We start from the raw sequence: 21,403 nt of genomic DNA, 5'->3' as shown, positions 1-21,403 counted from the left end.
TGATATTGAGGAAGGGGGGGGACTATGTCATCAAATACTTCAGCTGTGTTTTGACCCCTGGACAACGATGGACACGCAGCGTCCTGCTAAATTTAACCACATTCTTGTGGGTTCACCCTGACCCCTGTTCTCATGTAAGGCTCGTGTGCTTAGACTTCTCCCTCAGTTCCTTCAGCAGCGGGCGCTTGGCTGAAACGTTAGCGGCTCTCTCTGTCGCTGCTATGCCGGACGGCTCGTTCTGACGGCTCGTGCGGCTCACACGAACGCGGGTTGGTGGGGGTGGGAGAGCAGCGGCACGATGGCGCAGGAGAACAAGTTCCTAACCATCCCCATGCAGGAGGGCCTTTTCGCGGCGGTGAGGAGGGAGCGAAGCGCGGAGATGGGCGTAGACGACGAGGACGACAACAGCGACGATGAAGAGGAGGAGGACGTGCGCCTCATCCCGCGCTGCTCTCCCGTGCCCAGGAAGCGCGGCCACTCGCTGGCCGACGAGACGGCTGAATATATGCGCATTCGCCTCGCGCTGCCCAGGCGCAGCGTTTCCTTCGCGGATGCGTGCGGAGGCGATCTGGTGGACGTGCGACAGTTCGTCCCCTTCGACTCGGACGATGAGGAGGAAGGGGGCAACAACGCGCGCTGGGAGGAGGAGGAGGCCAAGTACCAGAAAGCGTACCGCCAGCCTACGTACCGTGTGCGCCCGGACTTCGAGCCGCTCTCCGGGGGCGACCTGGTGCAAGCCGTGCGCGCCAGCAAGGTGGAGGTGGAGGGCGTGAGGCCCGTGCCAGGTGAGTCGCTCTCCTTCGACAGCCTCATCCGCGTGCTCAACGTCTCCTTCCAGAAGTCCGTGTACGTGCGCTCCACGATGGATGGGTGGATCACCTACTTCGATAACCCGGCCGAGTATGTGCACGGCTCTAACGACGACGAGACGGACGTCTTCTGCGTCAGGCTGTCGTTCGCCGAGCCTTACCTGTTCGACGGAGCACGGATCGACTTCGTCGTGCGCTACGGGACGGCCCACGGGGAGTTCTGGGCGAATAACTTGGGAAGGAATTACTCGGTTACTCTGCAAGTCTCTTATGAGGAGGATGCAGGGCAAGCCAGCAAGGTGGAAGATGTGGAGCTTAGAGGCATCCTGAAGCCTTCTAGGTACAGGTGGGTAAAGCAGATCAGTGCAGGGTGGCACGTAGACACCTATCACAGTGGTCCACAGTCCAGGTCCTGAGTGACCTTGCTACACTCTTAAAAAAGATGGTTCTTTAGTAAAGGCAATGGTTCTATTTAGAAACATGAGTTCTATACACGAACAATTCCATGCCTAAGAGGTTCTTTGCATGGTGAAATCGTTCTTCGGATTGATGGAGAGTGTTTTGTATATGGTTCTATGTAGAACCTTTTTAAAAATGGTTCCACATAGCACCAAAAAGGGTTCTTTTGTTGTTACAAGCTGGACATCATAACAACAGAAGAACCCTTTTTGATGCTATATAGAACTATTGTCAAAAAGGTTCTATGTAGAACCATATACATCATATTGTCTATCAGTTTGAGGAACCATTTTACTATGCAGAGAACCATTTAAGCATGAAACCAAGAAGAGCCTTTACTACATTAAAAATGATGAAGGTGTATAAAAACCTGTGACGGTGTTTAAAATTTATGACAGTGTCAAATTTCTGTTCCACATCTGTCAAGTAAACTGCCAAATAAACATATTTCTCCCATTCACGTTTGATGTGGATATACTAGCCTGCAGTCTGAAAACATTAGAAGCCAGAGACAGCGTTCTAACAATTCAACCCTCGAGTGGTCCTCCTGAGCATGCGCACATCATTATTACAGCATAGTACCTTTGTGTTTCAAACAATTTCTTATGTTTTTAATGTTAATTTAGTGCAGACTCAGCTTAACATTACAACTTACCCCCTGAAAAGCTGATTTAGGTTTTCAGAATGTCATAATTACTCTTTTAACGCTGATACCTTTTTCCAACAAGGATGTTTAGGCTATCAAAATATCCTAGCTATAGTTTTATGTAGGGAGCTACATATAAATATGTGAAACAGTAGAACATTTCAACAAATGCACAATTAGTCAGAACAATGTGAACACTTCCAACATACAGTCCCATCTAAAAATGATGCAAAATACTTATTACCCACCCCCAGGAAGGTTTATTTTTTTATTTTTATTTTGGTTCTTGCTCTAACACATCCACTTCAACTAAGGAAGGGGTTGTAATGTACAGGACAGGGGTACACTGAATCAAGTAAATTCAGTTTGTTGCTTTTTTTTTTTAGGAAAAGTGAAGGTTGATCAAGCACTCATAACACCGCAGAGCATCTTGCACACAGTGTTTGTTATGCAAACTGCAGCATTGCATGTAATCGGGTCACTGTGAGATTGGCCTACACTTCAGGATTTCTGTTGTGGGCTCTCACCGAGCAATGTGTGATGCCCTCAAGCTATTTCTGTGCATAATGAGCTTGCCATCACATTGTGTGAGGATTGGGGAGCTCTTCTGACAGCAGTGTGTACGCATGCATGCACGTTTACACCAGCACACAACACACACCCCTGAGAATGGCAGCTATCCTAGAGAGGACGAGGGGTTTGAAAATAGGACAAGGGAGGTGTCGCTTTCAGTCCTGGCGTTCGCAGCCCCTACACTTGACCTTTTTGTAGGGGTTGCTGGGTAGAGATGTGGAAATTACCACGGGCGAACAGCAGTATATGTACATGCTAACTGCTTCACATCTGCGAACACTGCCTCTCCTAGTGATTTTCTTTGTTTCTTGCGCTTTTGATAGATTACAAAGAGTAATCTGCACTGTGCAGTGGTATGTAGATCTGAGATCAAAATATAAGCATGAAGTGCGCTCCGTTATCCAGCAAGCTCACTTATGATCTTTCGACCTTTTCCCAAATGTCAAATGACATTGCTCCAGTGCTCCCTAAAGACAGCTGTATAAACACAACGTTTTAGTGTCAAAAGTTTGTAGAGCGACCATTATTTAAAGATAATTGCTGAAGAGATCTGTCCAGAGCGTCATGTTGTTTTTTCGATATGCAGTAGATCTTGACCGATTTAACAATTTTGTCACTGATATTAATTGTAAGGAGCAAAAATTACTGATAACCAATAAAATTGGCTGATATAATTATTTAAGGCCAGAAATTAAACATACTGCAGTCATTTCAGTTAAACACGATATCAACTGACAACTATGACTGCAAGTCCTCATTTTTCAGATTTCTTAAAAAGGAAAAAACACACATTGGTCCCTATATGCAGACAGGTAGCGACCATCTGGGCATAAACATTGCTTCAAGACTGCCCTTCATAAGCTGCTTTTGACAGATGTTAGTGTCAGATCACTGAGGTCCAGCCAGCATTTTCCATAAGATGTTCCAATAATGTTTTTTGATCTGTGGCAGTAAATGGAGTAGATGAAATAGAGGCACATGCCATCAAGTGGTTTTTCATACCCCTTCAGCACATCTCGTGACAGGTCTGAGAGGTGGAGCGTACGTGCCCCTGTCCGAAAAAACAGGCCTGGAAGATGATGCGTCTTGGAGCCACACGAAGACGGTTCTATGCAGGCAAATGTCACGGGGGTCATAGGTTCTTTCCGCTCCTTTTGTTAAGCTCCAGCATGTCTTTTCACCGTCTTTAATAATTCTCCAGTTCATTGCTGCATGTTTTACTGCTGTTCTGCCTTAGCACATTTTCAGGATGCCATTTTTATTTAACTTTTTAAATTTAATTGAGTGCTCAACTAACAGAATTCAAGTACCTTGAATTTCCAGACTGCACTTAAATTCTTTGTCCTCTAAACTTGTACAGCCACACCATCCTGAAGTAGGTCACTCGTCTCATCAACGTATTAGCTATTTATACTTAAACTCTGTTGTTTATCTTCTAGAATGGAGGACTACAACTATGACTTTCAGGACAAGGACGAAGGTATGAAAATAGCAAAACTTTTAGCCACATAGAGAACAGCACTGATTTCTCTACAATAGTGCTGAGTGATAATATTGTCTGTACAGCATCTATATACGTCAGTATTCTGGTATTGGTATTGCATAACTGCATTGATTTTTAGTTGTAACAATATTGTTAGGTAACAAAAACATAGTTAACTGTCATGTGTGTCATTAGTGGGTTGCTTCAGGTTATTTTGTACAAACTGTTAAACAAACGTGAAAAAAAGTAAATAAATAGTAGCATTACATTGTGGAAATTCAGGTTTCTGTCTGAATAACATCATAATGTTGTATGAAGTTCACAGCACTCATAAAGCATGAATTCATTCATTCTGTTAATACAAACTTAAATATTACCTGAAATTCTGATATATTAGGAAAATATAATTATATTTAATTTTATTGCTGAGCTCTACTCATCAGCATGTTCTTGATTTTCTTCCAGAGTGCTACAGGGTTACACAAAGTGACAAGCAACAATTTAATCAGGCTGTTTTACATCATGTTGTGTTGTTTATTTACAGCTCACTTTGAAGTGAGAACAGTCTCTGGTCAGCTTTAGATCAGTCCTGATTTAATTGTATGATTCAGCAATATATCACACATGATTTAATTTTAGGAGACGTGGCTGGTACAGAAGAAGAGGCAGCTGTGGTGGCTCCTGCCGCTGTGTGTCCGCTCGTCATTGAACCTGAGATCGACATCGAGGTTTGTGCTTTCTGCATTAACACCAGACTGCGTAGGGTTTAAGTCAGAGATTTGCAGCACACAGGGAAGATCATTAAAGTTAATATATTCCCAAAGTGTGTAAACTGCATGAATCTGAATCTGGTAGTCTGAAGCATGCTAATGTTAAATTAATTAAAATCAACTAATAAATACAAATAAAAAAGAATGAGACAAAGAAAATGAGTTTATTACTCTATTAGTCTTTGCTCACTTCAGTAGTGAGTAATCTAAACCTTTCAGCAGCATAGTTTAAAAATAATAACTATTCAAAGTATTAAAAACAGGCAAAAGGAGTCTTTAAAAACATAAAATGTATTTTAAAAACTCCTAAAAATTGCATCAATGTGAGCGCAGTCTGGGCAAGTCCAGCCATTGCTGATATGATTTTGCATGTGGAATTTGTTCCATTTTAGTTTGTTGTATTTGAAATTGTAAACAGCATTATTACCATAGACCTTCAGTTTCCTTGGAAATTTCTCTCGTTCATCGTGGTGGGCTGCAATAAGACATTTAGATGGTTATGTGTCCAACATTAGTTTAACAAATATATGGAATAGTAGCTTGGAACAGTAGATCTACAGTACTGTGCAAAAGTCTTTAGCCCACCCTTTGTTTATTTCATTTCCAGTCAAAACAGCCATTAAGTACAAGTTATTCATTTTTCAGTAAAACTCTGGGAAAAAAAATACACAACATATTTAACAGAAAATTTCACGACTAAATATAATATCATTATTTTTATTATTTAGTGTGTCCAACCTTTGCCTTTATTACAGCTTCGATTAGTTTCAGGAGACTTAGACTTACTTTAAGTTGTCTTTAAAAATCTACAGAGATAGTTTTGTCTTAGAAGTTTTCATTTTCTGCTTCTTATGTTGAGGTCTGGACTCTGGCATGGTCAGTCAGTTGATCTGAGAACACCAGCAGCTTCTTTGTTTGATTTGCAAATTTTCTTCTGTTTCCTTTTCTCAGTAACGGCTTCTTGACAGCTACACATCTTTTCAGACGTATAGCGTTAGAATATTGAAAGATTACACTTGTGGATTTTTTCAGATCTGAAGCAAGAGTGGACTTTATCTCAGATGAAAGCTGTAAGCACTGTTTATTGGATGGTGACAGTTTTGGTGGTCTAACAGGTCTTGAGCAGATGTTAGGAGTCCTACGTTCTCTGTAGCTTTAAATCATTGTTTTGAACACCAGTCATCCTATTTTTCACTTTTTTTATCCATGTAGATTGTTCTGTATCCAATCTCCTCAGAAATACCTACTGAAAAATAATGGCCATTTTGACTGTTTTAGCCATTCCGTTTCGCCGTTCTGATGTTTGCACAGTACTGTAGGTGATACATTGTGACCATAAGACCTATGTGAAAACATAATGCTTTGCTTTAACATAATTTTTTTTTCACTTTTGCTTCAAGTACAACTGATTAATATATTGTTTTATATATTTTTATTTTTTTATAATAATTCTCATATTTTAGAGATTAATTTATATTAGTTTATTCTTTGAAGCTGTATTGTTTGCTCTTTATAGTGACCTTTTGTATTTAGCATTGTTGCATGCAGTCAGGTTTAATTCAGTCCTCATGTTATATAAAGTGTTCATGTCTGTCAGTATAACAACACTTGCAAATTGGAGCCTTTAATACTACCCTAGCTGTGGAAACATCAAGCATTCAAATTGACCTTTAACCCACTGTTTGTGCATTTTATACTAACACAATCACAACATCTACTTATTTGACCTCTCAACATTTTTACAAAATCAATTTATTTATGAAAATGACAGCTCACATTTTGTTGGGGCTATGAACAGTTGACTTACTTCCTGCGTTTAGTAAATCTAGAAAATCTGACAGGGTTCAGTGATTATTTTTATGGTAATTGTTGTTATTGTGAGTGGAAGTGACATAACTAGGACAACATATACTCCATTTTGTCACCGACTTGTTCAAGTGTCTTCACTGCTGTGGCTCTTTTGGCTTACCACACCCAGCTTTACGTTGTGTTGTATTCATTCAGTAATGTAATTAATAGTAATTTTGTTTTGCTTTTCCACCTGGACAGCTCATTGAAGCTTCAGCAAGATCTTAGGTAATGTGCACGCTGCACGCTAACCCTTCACCCTGCTATTGGCATCCATTTTTTTAAATCATATTTTGTATAACATCTTGTGCATCTTGTGTAATATCTTTCCATGCATTGTAGTTAGATGATTTACAGGAGCAAACCCTTTACATGTTTTTAAATATGAATAGAATTTTTCAGATTTTTGCAACGCAGTTGTATTGTGTAATTAATATTGTTCAAAATTAAACAAAAGTTAAACCTAAAACAATAGCATAAATAGGTTTGCATTCAGTAAGTGAGCTAAGAGGTTTATTAGATGTTTCCTTTGACTTTTTTTACATCCTACATAAGGAACATATTACTCTTGAAAAGCGAGAACATTTTGTACTGAACATGAGGGAACAGAGTACTGGCAGTTCTCTGGAACTTGGTACAAACGTGTCAATGGGGGGGAAAAAACTTTGCTTCAGTTATTTTATATGTCCTTGTTTATTTTCTTCCTTGTTTTTTTTTACTTTTACATTTTCATCAATCTCAACCACATTGCATGCTTTGTCCAACGTTCACTAAATGTGCAAATTGAACACTCTTTAATACTTGTTGTTGTTTAATAAATTGTGTAAGTAATCCGTGAATGTAAATGTCACCCAAAGCTACTTTTAAGACTTTCCCTCTTTCCCTACTGCATTCACTGATACCCATGAATTGTAGGACCTTTCTCTCTCAGTGCCATGGGGACTGGAACAACATCAGAGTAATAAAAGCTGTTGCTTGCTGAATGCAATTCAGATGAAGTAGAGCTCTCTCTCTTTGAAAAACAGCTGCCTGGCTTTACCAGATATAATTTTTCAAAAAAAAAAAAAATACAACTAAAGGGAATGAACCAGCAGGATGATAAAAGTGGAACTGGTAAGTCTATAAGAACAGTTTGAAGTGTGTAATTTAGTTTTACTATTATTCCACATTGAATACACTAAATTACAGTACTGCACAAATTGTTGTACCCTAGTAACGGGTTAACTTCACAAAGATCACTATAATGCTCTCTCTAGTCTAGTCTCTAGTCTCTATTCTAGAACACAAACAAAATTGTAATGACAGACTTAGTACTAGTGTATTAGTTCTGCACTTGTCACTAATACTTCTAACTAAAGTTTCATCTCGCTCATATGTTAATTTTGCTAATGTGTACTTATACTTGAAGTTCAAGTAAAGTCAATACCATTACAAGTATTATTATTGATGTACACACAGCAGGTGGTGTTTTGTCCAAACACACTGGTAAAACACCAGCATGCGCGATATGGAATAATGATACTTGGTTCATTGGTGCGTGTGAATAAAACAAGGCTAAATATTACTGGTACTGTGTTACATCATGTCTTGATCAATGCATAATACATTTTATGTAAACATTCTGTCTATATGTATATAGATATCAGTAAACCTACCACTCAGATATTGGCTGTTTGATCAGTTTCTCCTACCATATAACTACTGACTGTAGCCAAGGTATGCACAGTGTTAGTCACCCCCTACACTGTCAGAAAAAAGGCACTGTAAATATTATTGCCCCAAGGTACAAACAATATAAACATAGTCACAAAAGATACAACATGATTCTTAAGTTCCAAAGTTGTATACTTTAAATTAGTTTTAAAGTACACTACATTCACCTTCCCCAGAGGAAAGGGCTACAATCTTTCTCATAACATAATATTTTTAAATAGAAAAATAATAAGCCTGAAGTCAATGGTGTATGGAGTCAATGCAACTTAAAAAATATACCTGCAACAAAATATGGTACAGTATTACCATATGGGCCAATTTTTGGCCCTTCAGTCAGTTTCTGATCACAGAACTTCTGGCTAGATATTTTTGGTTGGTGGACTATTTTCAACCCAGCAGTGACAGTGAATTGTTTAAAAGAGGAATAAAGTCAGAAACTGAAATCGAAATAGGATCAGACAGATGTTCAAATGGAAGTTCTTGAGACTGATGCACATTTCAGCGTAACACTCACTAACTTGCCACTTTTGTTGGCACTGACATTAGTCAAACCTTACTTAATAAGCAAGCAATATCTGGTAGGCGGTAGTGCCATGGTTTTCTCTTTTCATTGATGGATGAAGTAGATGGCAGCTGACAAATTGTGCAGCAACTGATGGGCTACAGTCAGTAATTGTATACCTTTTAACACCTTTCCTTTTGGTTGCAGGTTGTTGAGGCATTGCCCGTTTCCCCCTCTAATACCAGACAAGACCCCACTTCAGCAGAATGTGCTCTGCCAAGTGTTAAAGATTCCTCTGGTGAGCATCCTCTACAGGACTCAGTTGCGGTTCCATCAGAAACAGATCATCCAGAAACTGTTGTCCAAGCAACTGAGTCACTATTACCCACTGAGCACCTGACTGTGTCCATTCAGCAACCTAAGGAGATGCAGCTTGAAGTCCCAGAAAAATACCTATCATCTCACTCTGACACACCCCACATTATTGACACAGTGGTAGATGAAGGTGATATTGAGGTTTCTACCAAATCTGACAAATTCTTTTCCCCAAATCAAGATGATCCCCAGTCAGAGAGTTCAGTCCAAGTGCCTTTTGACTCAGACATGACCTCATCAGCTATATATCCAAGCCTCCAATATGTGAGAGAAGAGGAATCAGAGGATTTGAAAGTGGAGGGAAAACCTGAAGAAGAAATCAAGCCAGACATAGTTGAGATTGAGACTCCAATGCAAGATCAAGCAGTTGATCAAATGGAGGTTAATGCGACTGAAAGACCTTTGCAAGTACTGCAAGAGACAGGATGGCAAAGTTCCCTCAAGGAGATGAATGTTGGCAGTGAAAGTCAAGAGGGGGGAGATCTCAACCATTGCGTAAGTCCAGATGCAAAGAAGCCAGGCTCAGAGAGTCCATCAGTGAAGGAACCTGAAATGTACCCAGCAATATATGATGCAACAGTCAGAAGTGAAACTAGCAGGGAGAACGAAGCAGGATTGATGGTGGAGAGTACCCAGGCAGGTGGAGAGGAAGTATCAGGCATCAGACCTACATGTACACAGCATCCATATGGAGTCACCCACCAAGGGCCAATAGGAGAGGACATAGTGACCCTTAGTCTTTCGCTTACATCTGACCCTGAGGTATCCGTACATCAACAAAGACAAGGGTCTGTGCTGAAGGAGTTGCCTGCTGTTCTTTGTGTGGATGTAGACACTCCATCTGCCTCTGCGAGAACACTTCTCAAAGAGGGTGGCCCAGTCCTGACATCTATTTCCAAAACTGACACATCCCCAGAATCTACCAGTGTGGAAGCAGTGTCACCTGAAGACAAGGACAGAGACTTTTGCTCAACAGAGGATGAAGTGATAACTCATAAAGAGTTTGAAGAAGAGTTTGAACTGTTCCATGATGACCCTACTCCCCTTCAGACCCAAGAGAGCCTTGAAAGCCAGCTTTTGTCTAGTAAGACCTTAGCAGTCACATCTGCCCAGCCTGAGGTGGTGCTAGGCCAGACTCTGATCCCAGCCATTGTCGTCCTCTGTACTGCTGTCTGCCTGGTTGTTGGGTTCCAGGAACCCAGCGTGTTCCTTGTCTTGGGACTGTTCCTAGTCTCCCTCTGTTTCTGATTGCCTGTGTTTTTATTTAGTCATATCCTTCTCCATCTCCCCAGTGCCTTTTTTCTGAATTCCAAAAGTTTTTCTGCAAGCAGATCTGGTTTCATATTAGAGTGTGTGGTGTTTACATAGGACACATAATAGGATATAATTATTTAAGTAGAAATTGTTATGTATGCTGTGCTTATGATTTACAGTATGGTATCACCTATTACTGAGTAATCCTAAATGTCACACATTGACACCTCTGCTGTGCAGCACACATCAGTCCTTCTGTCATGTATATCTTCAAATCAAAAATATTTGCACCATCCAGCATGAACAGCTATTAGCAAAAACGTGTAAATATAGGCTAATATTTAATGGGTAACTTCAACCGATGGTTAGAGTAAGTGGTTTTACATGCACTTTGACATAGATGTTCAGTGAACATCCTGAGTGGATACTAACAGTTGAGAAGCAACAGCCATAAAAGGGAGGACGAGGTATGTTCTACAATTTTAAAGCCCTAGTCAGGAACTGCTCTTTACCGGCTGGTTATTTGCATTACTATGAAAGGGGTCTCCAAACGGCAGTGATGGGCAGTAGCTTAATCTTCTGGAAATATGCTCGGATACTAGTTGATAAGTAGCCATTAAGTGACCTCTCTGCTGTTTGGCTTGGCTTGTACTAGTTCAAGCAGTGATCAGCCTTTTTCCTTAAGGGAATCTGTTTGGTCTTTTTCTTGGCTAATGCAAAATTAAGTATCACTGTTTACTCTCTTGTCACAAGGAATACTTTCATATCAACGGGAATTTTGCTGTCAGTATGTCTTAAGTAACTTGGTGCTTCCTCATGTCTGAACCCCTGAGTTTACATTCATTAATACACAAGCATCTTTATTTTGTTTCTTGGTGATCTGGATAAACTGATCCTGCCACCTTGTTGGCAAATTGCATTTATTAACAATGCATATGTCAGCAATTTATTGCTCAGTGCTAATAGCCTGGTTAGGATTAGGGTGTAACAATTCCTGATTTGGGCTTCAAATGACCATTCAATATGTAGCATTACTTTTTACATTTCATGGGTTTTTCTTTTAGACAGTATAGACGTTTGACTACTATTTTTGGAATGAAGCCTTCAAGTTTGAATCATGTTGGGTAAACCTCACTTTATAGTGCTGTCTGTGCAATAGGTGATTCATACAGTTGTCCTTTTGCAGTGTGTCTGGGTATGAAGTAGATAAATCTAATGTGTTTATGCATCATATCAGTTTCCACACTGTCATGGCACATAATAGTAAATGTCAAAAATAACTGAATTTCACCATATATACTTTCTCACAATGCAGAGGCTAAAATACAGTTTCCAGCAAGTAAGACAACGAAACAACTTCTTATAGGGTGTCTGTCAGGCGTGACCCGAGCCTCTGATATCAGCGCAAAAGGTCACGCATTGCTCTGAAGTCACAGTCTCAGCTTACAGAGCAATTAGCTAGCCACCACTATAAACTCAGATCTGAGTTTGACTGCAATTTCTCAAGGCCATGTCGACCTTTGACTTCCCTCTTAATACTTGACCTCAAATGATACCTGCATAGTATATCAAGAGAAAATTATTCTTATGTTTCACTACGTGAATCGGTTCCAATGTGTGAAGCAATACTGTCCTAAACATTTGAAAAAGTAATTTACTTTTCAGTAAAGTAATATTAAACAAAAGTAATATAAAAGTAATATTACTTTTTAAGCTTTTTTATTTCACAGTATTTTTCTATTATATAAACTTTCAAATAACAGACATGATTAATTTGCTAATACATATAAACAATGAAAACAAATCTACTAAATTGAGTTAAAGGCCTAAACAGGAATTCCTGCATGTACTTTGCAGGTTTTACTACAGGACTACATGTACTAAAATGTAGCAACATGTATGTTTATGGTGCCCTGTTAGTTAACTCTTTCAGCAATACCTGATTTAGGCCTTAAATGTTACATTCAGACAATATGTACACATAAAGCAACAGAGCCGGACAGAAGACTGGATTTGATATCAGAAGCACTGTTCTCAATTTTTACAAATACTGTGTTTCTTTTGGTTAGACAGAAGAATAAGTGTGGTAGCGTGGAAACAATCTGTGAGGGAAAAGGGGAGAGGTAAATTTAACAAATGAACAAAGACGTGCACCAGCTTTTGTTTGGTTGTTTTGTGGTTTTTTTTTTTTGCTTGCTGCTACACTTTAGAAGAATTTCTTTTCATTTAGGTGTTATAGTAGAGAATACCAACTTTTCCTTTAAATCGCATGTGTCAAGCTCCAGTCCTCGCAGGCCAAAACACTGCAGACTTCAACACACTGCCTCATTAAACACCTGTTTCAGCCCATCAGTTAATTAGCAAGGCCTTCATGAACTGAATTAAGAGCGTCAGATGAGGGTAAATGCTAATCTCTGCAGCACTTTGGCCTGAAAGGTCCTAGTTTGACATGCATGCTTTAAATGGTTCACTTATTATTCAAACAAAACACCATGGAGCACCACCATATGACACAAATCATCAGGATCCACACTAGTGTGTACATAAAAACTAAAAAGCTGTAAAAATCAAGTATTCAAGCCAATAACTGAACAAGAAACTCAAATGTGTAATGTTTTTCTTTCCTATGTAATTTACACAAATGGTCCGATCAGTACAGTTTTATGGTACAGTTTTGCCCCCTAATGGAGGCTTAATGAAATCAAAGCTGCACGTGTCTTCAGGTAAGTTTTCCAGACAGATTACACTTAGGCAAAAAAAGGATTTTCAACAGAGAATCCTCATTGGCAGTGTAGTTTAGTTGAAGACTAGGTTTAATCAGCATCAAGATAAAAATATCCTTTGTATTTCAAGGACATTGTACTAATTATTATAATTACTGTTTGACTAAAAAAAAGAAAAAGGCTTCTTATAAAAAATACCCCAACTATAAAAAATTTGTAATAAAAAAGAATAGGCACAATCCCTTTCCAAACTGACACTGATACATATCTGACTTTTTTGGTGAAGAAAAGAAAATCATTTACAAAGAACTGTACACTTTCTCAATTCCAACGTGGGGAAATGTGGTCTTAAGAGTACCATGCCAAATGACAGGAAACCGTTGAAATGTCAAAAATTCGTAAGAGTGAATGGAAAAATATCATCTAAGACCGCCGAGTCTGAACTTTCATGCATCAAACTCATCAAGATATACTAAGATAACACAATTAAACAAATTATCAACAATAGAAATTCATTTTGAATATTTCTTTAACTGTAACAGGATTTTTGTTCCTACACAATTAATAAATTCATAACATTCGCTCTTCTGACAGATCACTGTTTTCAGTGACTATTTGGCATGGTACAAATTCACAGCCCCAATGTTTTCTAAAAGAGATACTTCCGACATGTTGCCACTCCACATTTGCACTCTATGCGCGTGCGCTTCTTAGGCGAACCCGGGAGTCCTGTCAAACTGAAATTAGAGTCCATCTTTGTGCTCTCTGCGTCTACAGGATCAACTGGAGAGAAAGGGAGAAAGTAAAGATTAACTTCAGTACATTGTCACAAACAACACAACATTCACGTGCACATTAAAACTATATACTATACAAACTGATGGCCTTTGGCTAAAACATTTCATGACAGTCAAAATAATAATAATAATGATAATCAAAATAATTAAAGGAGGGCAAAAAAAAAAATGTTAGACTGTCTCCTGTTCAGTGGTGATCAAGTTGTCACTCCCTGCATCAGCGCAGTTTTAGCTTTCCAACGGTCCCATCAATATTTTTAACTGAGGGCAGTTCACTTTGCCCATAGTTGCTTTATCTTGGCTCCTCATGAAGTTGAAACACAGATTTATTCCCTTGCGATCGTAGTACATAATGATTAATTGCTTTAATAGGCAAGCTCTAGTGTACATTTTCTCTTTCATGCACAGTGCTTAAATCAGACCAATGTGTGTGTTTGGCTGTTTCTTAGGAAAAAAAAATTGTCCTACTGCTTTTAGATCGCAACTAATTATTCAACCCATAAATCTTGCTGTGCTGATGCTAGTATATGACATTGTCTCCACATCAAACTCTTCTAAAAGAGGTATATTCTAGCCATGGAGTGATAAATTAGCTCTCAGAACTACAAATACTGCAGAACTCAAGTGTGATTATCAAAGATGTAGACTTCCCAATATTAATGAACAGCTAGTGAACTAAAGCACTCAAGACAAGAAGCAGCAATTTACTGTAACATGGAGCTCTTGCCAGTGAGTTGGGCAACCTCCTTTGTTTCGTTTATCAGCTTTTGACGAAAAACAGGGCTCATTTAGGTAAAACCATTTAGAAAGTGGGGTCCATTTAGGGTAAATGACTCTTCAATGCAAACTCTATTAAACAAAAGGAATGGGGCTAACACTTACTCTGCATTTTGTAGTCAAAAGTAAGCTCCTCCCCTGACTTGATGGAGCGAGTGGCAAAGAAAGCTATCCGAGGTAGCCTCTCATCCAGGTTATCAATGAACACGTTATACACCTGGAGGTTTGGATCACACTGTAGAAGAAGACAGGAAAGAGATACTTAAATTATCAAGCGAAATTTCACTTGTCTGGTGAAGCTTCTGCTGTTACAAAAACAGAATGACATTATTTTGAACACCAATAAAGATTCAGACGTTTGCATAGTCACAAATCACATTTAACTAGTTGAATGGTTTTATGGCCACAAACTGGCTTTTATGCATATCCATTTCAACTATAACTCATGAAAATAAGGACAATGATAAAAAAAAAATCATTATAATAAGATACCAGAAATGGAGCCCTTGCTATCAGATATGATTCTTTATAATAATCATAAGGACACATACACCGAGAGAATCTTTCTTTAAATGTGAATTAAAGGAGAATAAGACTAATTAAAACTATCCATTAAAAGGGAATATTTGCATATAATGGAGCATTACATCTTAGTCTTGCAGAAAGATTGCAAGCAATAATGTATTCAGACACCACAAAGCATGTCAAATGCTGACATACACCAAACTGAAGGACCAGGAGGGCTCCCGCTGCCAACTGTGTACATATTTAGTAGCACACCAAGCACCAATAACACTGTTCTTGGCTGAAATATTAATAGTGAAGAATAACCCTGCCTTGTTTAAAAGAGGGATATAAACCTAGTTTAAAAAAATAAATGAACTATATAATCTGAGCTAGTCTTATCTAAATATGCGTTTCCTGGAGCACCATTACATCTCTGTTTTTAGTTGACACATGACTTTAGGCATAAACAGGAACATACACAGGCTTTTTTGATGACACTGCAACCATAGTAAAATGAGTTGCAATCCTAGCAGTTTTCACTTGCTAAAATTACTAAAAACAGAAAATGGTTTAGCTTCCACATTTTGCTGAGTCAAGTTTCAAACTTCCATCAGCAGATTAAAGTTGTTTGGAAAAAGATCAAAAAAGGGCTGGACAAAATAAGTCACTCAGCTACTTGCAGAATAAAAGAGTGAGGTAAATATTCTTTGGAAAAGTGTGTCAGCCATTTAGACTTATTTATCCTGGTCAAATTCCTTCTTGAAGATGCCAAGTTATTCCTGAAGATATGGTGAAACTTAGCATTGAATGTAACCAAAACCATACATTATTAATGTCATGCTTAGGAAAGATACCAATCTCCAAAACCAAATAACCAAACTCCTAAAATTAATGAGAAATACTTTAAAAAGGGTCAGGTGTTGTTGGCTGGTGGAGTAACAACACAACTATGGAACTATAACATAAGATATAATGACATCATGTCTGTAGTTAAAACAATGGAATTTAGGATTACCATCTCAAGCACAGTACATAACATAGCAGCACATGTCGCTTACTACAATAACATACTTATGCATTTATCACTGTAACTGCTATCATCTATCATGCTACATAGTGAAAGATCACAATCAGATAAAAAGTTAAAAGTGAAATACCTGCTACACAATAAAATAAGCTGCAATCACAACACACAGAACTTACGATCTGTTGTTGTTTGAAACCCTCTTTAAAAACCCTATCAGGCAGTTGTAACAATTCCCCTTAAAATCTCAGGCTTATTACATACTAAGGCTTATTATTCAGTAACTACAGGGACTATTTCTAGGTTACAGAAGTGTGTAATAAAACTTTGGGCCTGCCATTGGCTTGAATGCCGAGTGTAGCATGCCAGAATGCCAGTAAGTTGTGGGTGTTTTGTCACGTACACTGCCATTTTATCAGATACACATATAGTACAGGTGTACTTTGTAGGACCACCACTGACCAGATATCATTTGGGTGGACCTCAGCACAGCAGTGACGCCAACACTGAAGTGACATGTTAGAGTGAGTTGTGCAGGTATGAGCATATCAGGCGTAGCAGTGTTTGTGTACACTTTCTGACCATTTTATTTTATTATAACACCGACCATTTTCCATAGACAATGTGTTACTCATCCTCTAGCCCTTCACCAGTGGTCATTAATTACACTTAATTACAAATGCTAAAAAAATCCTGTGAATAAGAAACTGTGAATAAGAAACCCAAATGCTTTTACCTCTTCATCAAATAATAAAAACACATCACATTCACTTACACTGTGATTGACAAAGTGGGAAATGTTGCCATAGTGAGCAGCATCCACCGTGTACTCATCATCAACATAATCCAGGTCAAACAGGTAGGTGGCTCCCTCTCTATCATAGACGTGACCTCTCCTCTCTGCTTCCTCTGTCGTGATGATCTGAATCACAAAATCAGAGTTAGGCACTACGCAAAAGACTCACTTACTGCACATTATATGCAACAACATTACCAACAATATTTGTATTTGAGAAAAGAGAAACACCATACATGCCGTATACATACCTCTCCTACATACTCCATAACGAAGGTGTTCTTGCGGATGCGTTCCATGGTCCGTACCCCCCAGCCTCTGCCATTGTCTGTCCTAAAGATGCATAGTGAATACTGAATACCCCTCTGCACCACTCTGTTGGGGCACTCCGGCCCGCAGCGGCACCGCTTGTTGCACTCGTATATGGGCAGCCCCGGCCGAATGCGCACTTGTCCAGAATCATTGTACGCAAACTTGTGCTGTGAGGCTCCAGCACAGCAACCCTCCACGGGATTGTTCAGACAGTCTGTACATTCACAACCAACAGCCACTTCGTTCAGAGAGATCCCGTCACCCACCTTATAGTCATTAATGTATGTGAAGTTCTTTGGTGGGCCCTCCATATCTACCAGGTTTTCAACATAAATACAGCCCTTGTGGGTACCCAGACTGTTCAGGTGAGTCTCCCACAGTTTAAGGGTCTGCCTGAGCTTTGCCCGCTGGACGACATGGGAGACAATGGAAGCATCCACTTTCTTGGGGACGCTGCGTTTCTTTCGTCTCAAGAGCTCTTGCATCATATCCTCCCAGAAATAGCCGAGCAGATCTGTACACTTGAGGTTCTTTCGTGGCTCCCATGTGTTCATTGACTCCGGGTAGCCTTTCCATTTCACCAAGTAAAACTCCTGTGTGTGAGACAAAGAGACAAGTGGAGAGATTGTGAACATAGGAAACTACAAAACTATATGAGATGGATTAGCTGTACCACAGAAGTTTCTATAATGTAGTTTGTAAGGGATTTGACAGTCAAATTGTATGAGAAAGTGTAAGTCTAACATATAGTCTAAACCCAAATTTCAAGATAGTCTTATGTTTATTATGATGTTTGTTACTGCAATGTATGCATGATGATGAACGTAAGTTATATATTTAGTTTTGATATTTCTGATATTTAATGAAATATTTATTGCACTCTGTGAGCACAGTGTTTAAGTGATGCTGGGCTACTGTGCAAAAATGTGAAAATGTCAATGTCATTGTATTCCATTTATTGCATCTCCAGAAATGAATGTAATTAATGTCATTTCTCTGTCATGCTAATCCAGGTAGATTTTATAAATGTTTATGTATCTGCTTTGGCAGATATGTACATGAAAAATACTGGATATCTGCATCCGCCTACAATCTCCATATTGGTGAATCCCTTGTTATTACATTGTTATGGCCACTCAGGGTAGCAGCTTATTAAGCAAAATATTTAGCGCTTCACAAAACAAGGATATTGTTTCAGTCAATGACCATAACAAGATTTTGCTACAGAATCATTCAATCACATCAAATGAATTAGAATACATAAAAAGGAAATAAGCATGCAAACTGTTAGTCTTACCTGCACTTCTTGTGTCTTCCCAACTTTGATAACATTACGCTTGTAGCTACAAAGGTATTCCACTTCATAATGACACAAGTTGTTCTTGGTGATCCCCAGGTCTCTGCAGACGACTCCCTCCTCTCTGCAAATGGACTCCAGCTGGTTGAAAGTAGCAAGACATGCTACTTTGCAATCTTAACAGACAACAGATTTATATTAATGTGTATCATTAAAGTACATAAGTTCTACAAAGCTGTGTATTAGGCAATCCTCTTAGGCTGAACAACATATGATAAAGAGTGTATAGTAGGGGTATTCCATTCCTGTCCTTGAAGGCCAGTGTTGAGCACAATTGGGTGAAATACCTCTGCAAAAATGCCTGATTCAACTCATCTGTTCACTGCCAGGTTTGGTTGTGTTTGAGTAGAGGAATAACCAAACTGTGCTGGACACCTTAAGTTGAACACCGCTGGCCTACAGCTTACCATGATGATTTTGCTGGGGCATGGAACAGGCCTCAAATGAAATACCATTCACAACAGGAGGATGTGAGGAAGGATGTGTACTTATTTTCAATAAAACATGTAATTTGACCAGGAGTGCTATACATATATACACAGAACTGTGCACCTCCCTTCATTTACTTTATTTCCAGCAAAAATGACCAATAGGTCATTAATCAATTTTTCCAATTAGATTTTTTTAGATGACTTAGCAAAAGTCAAACGATACGTTTCTAAAACTTAGATACAGAGAAAACAGGACTCCTAACAACTGTGCAAGACCTGGAAGACCACCAAAACGGTCACCATGAGATAAACAGCACTTAAAGCTTTTATCTTTAAGAGAGAGGAGAAACTCAAGCTCCACTCTTGCTTCAGATCTAAAATCCACACGTGTTTCTGTAAATCTTTCCATTGTGACAAGACAACTCAACTTAGTGGAACTTTCAAGAATCTGTTACTGGGAAAAGGAAACGGACACAAAAAAGAAACACCAGAGCCCAGACCTCAACATCCTTAAATGTGTCTGGGATTACTTGGATGTAGAAAAACAGAAAATGAAACCAACTTCCAAGACTGAAATACTTATGTGCTATTATACTTAGTTGCTGAGGTTTCTGTGTCATTTTCTGTTAAATCATGTTTCTAGCTTTTTTCTGATGCTGAAAAATAAATATCTTGTACTTAATGGCCAATTTTGCTCTGGACTGCAATAAATGAAAGTGTGGTCTCTGACTTTTGCACAGTCCTGTATAGACATACACACACTTAGTCCTTCATCATATAATCATATATATATATATATATATATATATATATATATATATATATATATATATATATATATATACACACATATACACACACATATATATATACATATATACATACATATACATACATATATATACACACATACATACATACATACATACATATACACAAACCCTTAAATAAAGCTGTTCTACTGTGGAAACAATCTGAATACTTAAATGGATCCCGTTTAAATGGCTTTTCTCCATGATGGACCTGCTGTACATGGTTCTTTAAAGAACCTTTAAATATACACACGTGTATAACAGTAAAAATCTTCCGCTGTTGTCAGGGAGTATTTTAGTACCATATAAAACTCTTTTTGCGGCAAAAGCCGTATTTCCTCTAGTCTTTAAGTCTTAGGATAAGCTGCACCACTGAGCTAAACGATTGTCGCTTCCTACCAGAAAAAGCAAGAAAAAAACCCTGACAGTGAGGCCTGTAAAGCAGAGAACTAAAGTTGTAACTCGGCTCTCTACAACAGCAGCCAATTACCAACTACTCGGCTAGCCAAACAGACACAGATAGACCCAGTTAGTCTGCTCGCTGTGTGGCGGGACGGAGGATTAACAGCTTACTGCTGCACATTGTCTCGTCCTCGACGCAACGCACAGCTCAGTACATTACAGCGTGTAAAAGGCTGAGTTTGCACACTTCACTGCAAAGACACTCGGTATCGTGTGTTGTCTGACTTTACTCGGATAACTAACTTAAAACAGCGAGCTGCTGTTCGGACACCAAACCAGAACACGAGCCAGCGAGATAAGGAACAGCGAGGACAATGAAATCTTACCCAAGTTAGTTTAATGGGTTAATTTCTCGTTCAAAAGCACACACAGTTCACGGCTTTAGCTACACTAGCTACTGTTTCCAACGCGAACATTACTTTATGACCGGGGGAGTCCAAGCCAAGGCCCGGTGCTGTAGTTCGTTTGGCGCTAATGCTGCTTCCCCCAAAAACAACATACCACAAGAAAGTGAGCAGTTATTATTACACTTTAATAACATCCTGCCGAGGACGGCCCTTATATTACGCTATCGACTGAAACAGCGAGCGTCTGGTCGTCAGTACTTTTGCCCAGTAAAAGTACTGCGTGTATATCATAAGTTTAAGTTGTTTTAGGCAACGAATCTCTTACCTTTCAAATTTTCCGCCATCTTCTTACTACCGCCAAAAATGTAATATTGAAAAGTCGCTCGGCGATTGGATCCAGCGGCGTGAGATTGACAGTCAAAGGAGCCAATAGAAACGGTGTATTGACAACTCACACGTGTGACGTAAGATGTGTATTTAAAAGTCCTGCGGCCTATTCTGTAAAAACGTACTTTAATGTCATTCCGGGTTCTAAACTTGTTCTTAATATACGTTTTCGGCATTTTATAAATCACTACTTTAACATGACTTTTCACACACAGTCAATTTAGGACCCAAATCTGTGC

At 39.0% G+C, this 21,403-nt stretch overlaps 2 protein-coding genes across 3 annotated transcripts; one reads left to right on the top strand and one right to left on the bottom strand.

Moving 5' to 3' along the window:
• Positions 1-22: 22 nt before the first annotated feature.
• On the top strand, positions 23-11,717 carry si:ch211-167b20.8 (protein phosphatase 1 regulatory subunit 3A). Of its 2 annotated transcripts, XM_036579270.1 has the most exons (5): positions 23-1,155; positions 3,927-3,967; positions 4,610-4,698; positions 6,790-6,816; positions 9,011-9,441. In XM_036579270.1, the coding sequence occupies exons 1-4, from the start codon at positions 299-301 to the stop codon at positions 6,814-6,816; spliced, it is 1,014 nt and encodes a 337-aa protein (XP_036435163.1). In that variant the 5' UTR covers positions 23-298; the 3' UTR covers positions 9,011-9,441. The 2 variants fall into 2 exon arrangements, with proteins under 2 accessions (XP_036435163.1, XP_036435162.1); XM_036579269.1 differs by lacking the exon at positions 6,790-6,816 and having other exon boundaries at positions 9,011-11,717.
• suv39h1b (suppressor of variegation 3-9 homolog 1b) lies at positions 11,418-21,133 on the bottom strand. Its single transcript, XM_036579271.1, has 6 exons — positions 21,103-21,133; positions 18,666-18,841; positions 17,308-17,961; positions 17,036-17,182; positions 14,835-14,964; positions 11,418-13,938 (listed from the first exon to the last, which is right to left on the bottom strand). Exons 1-6 carry the CDS (start codon positions 21,119-21,121, stop codon positions 13,805-13,807), a joined length of 1,260 nt encoding a protein of 419 aa, XP_036435164.1. The 5' UTR covers positions 21,122-21,133; the 3' UTR covers positions 11,418-13,804.
• Positions 21,134-21,403: the final 270 nt, after the last annotated feature.

This window comes from Colossoma macropomum, unplaced genomic scaffold (assembly GCF_904425465.1).
Source record: "Colossoma macropomum unplaced genomic scaffold, Colossoma_macropomum, whole genome shotgun sequence".
Lineage (NCBI taxonomy): Eukaryota > Metazoa > Chordata > Actinopteri > Characiformes > Serrasalmidae > Colossoma > Colossoma macropomum.
This window is presented reverse-complemented; position numbering and strand designations above follow the sequence as displayed.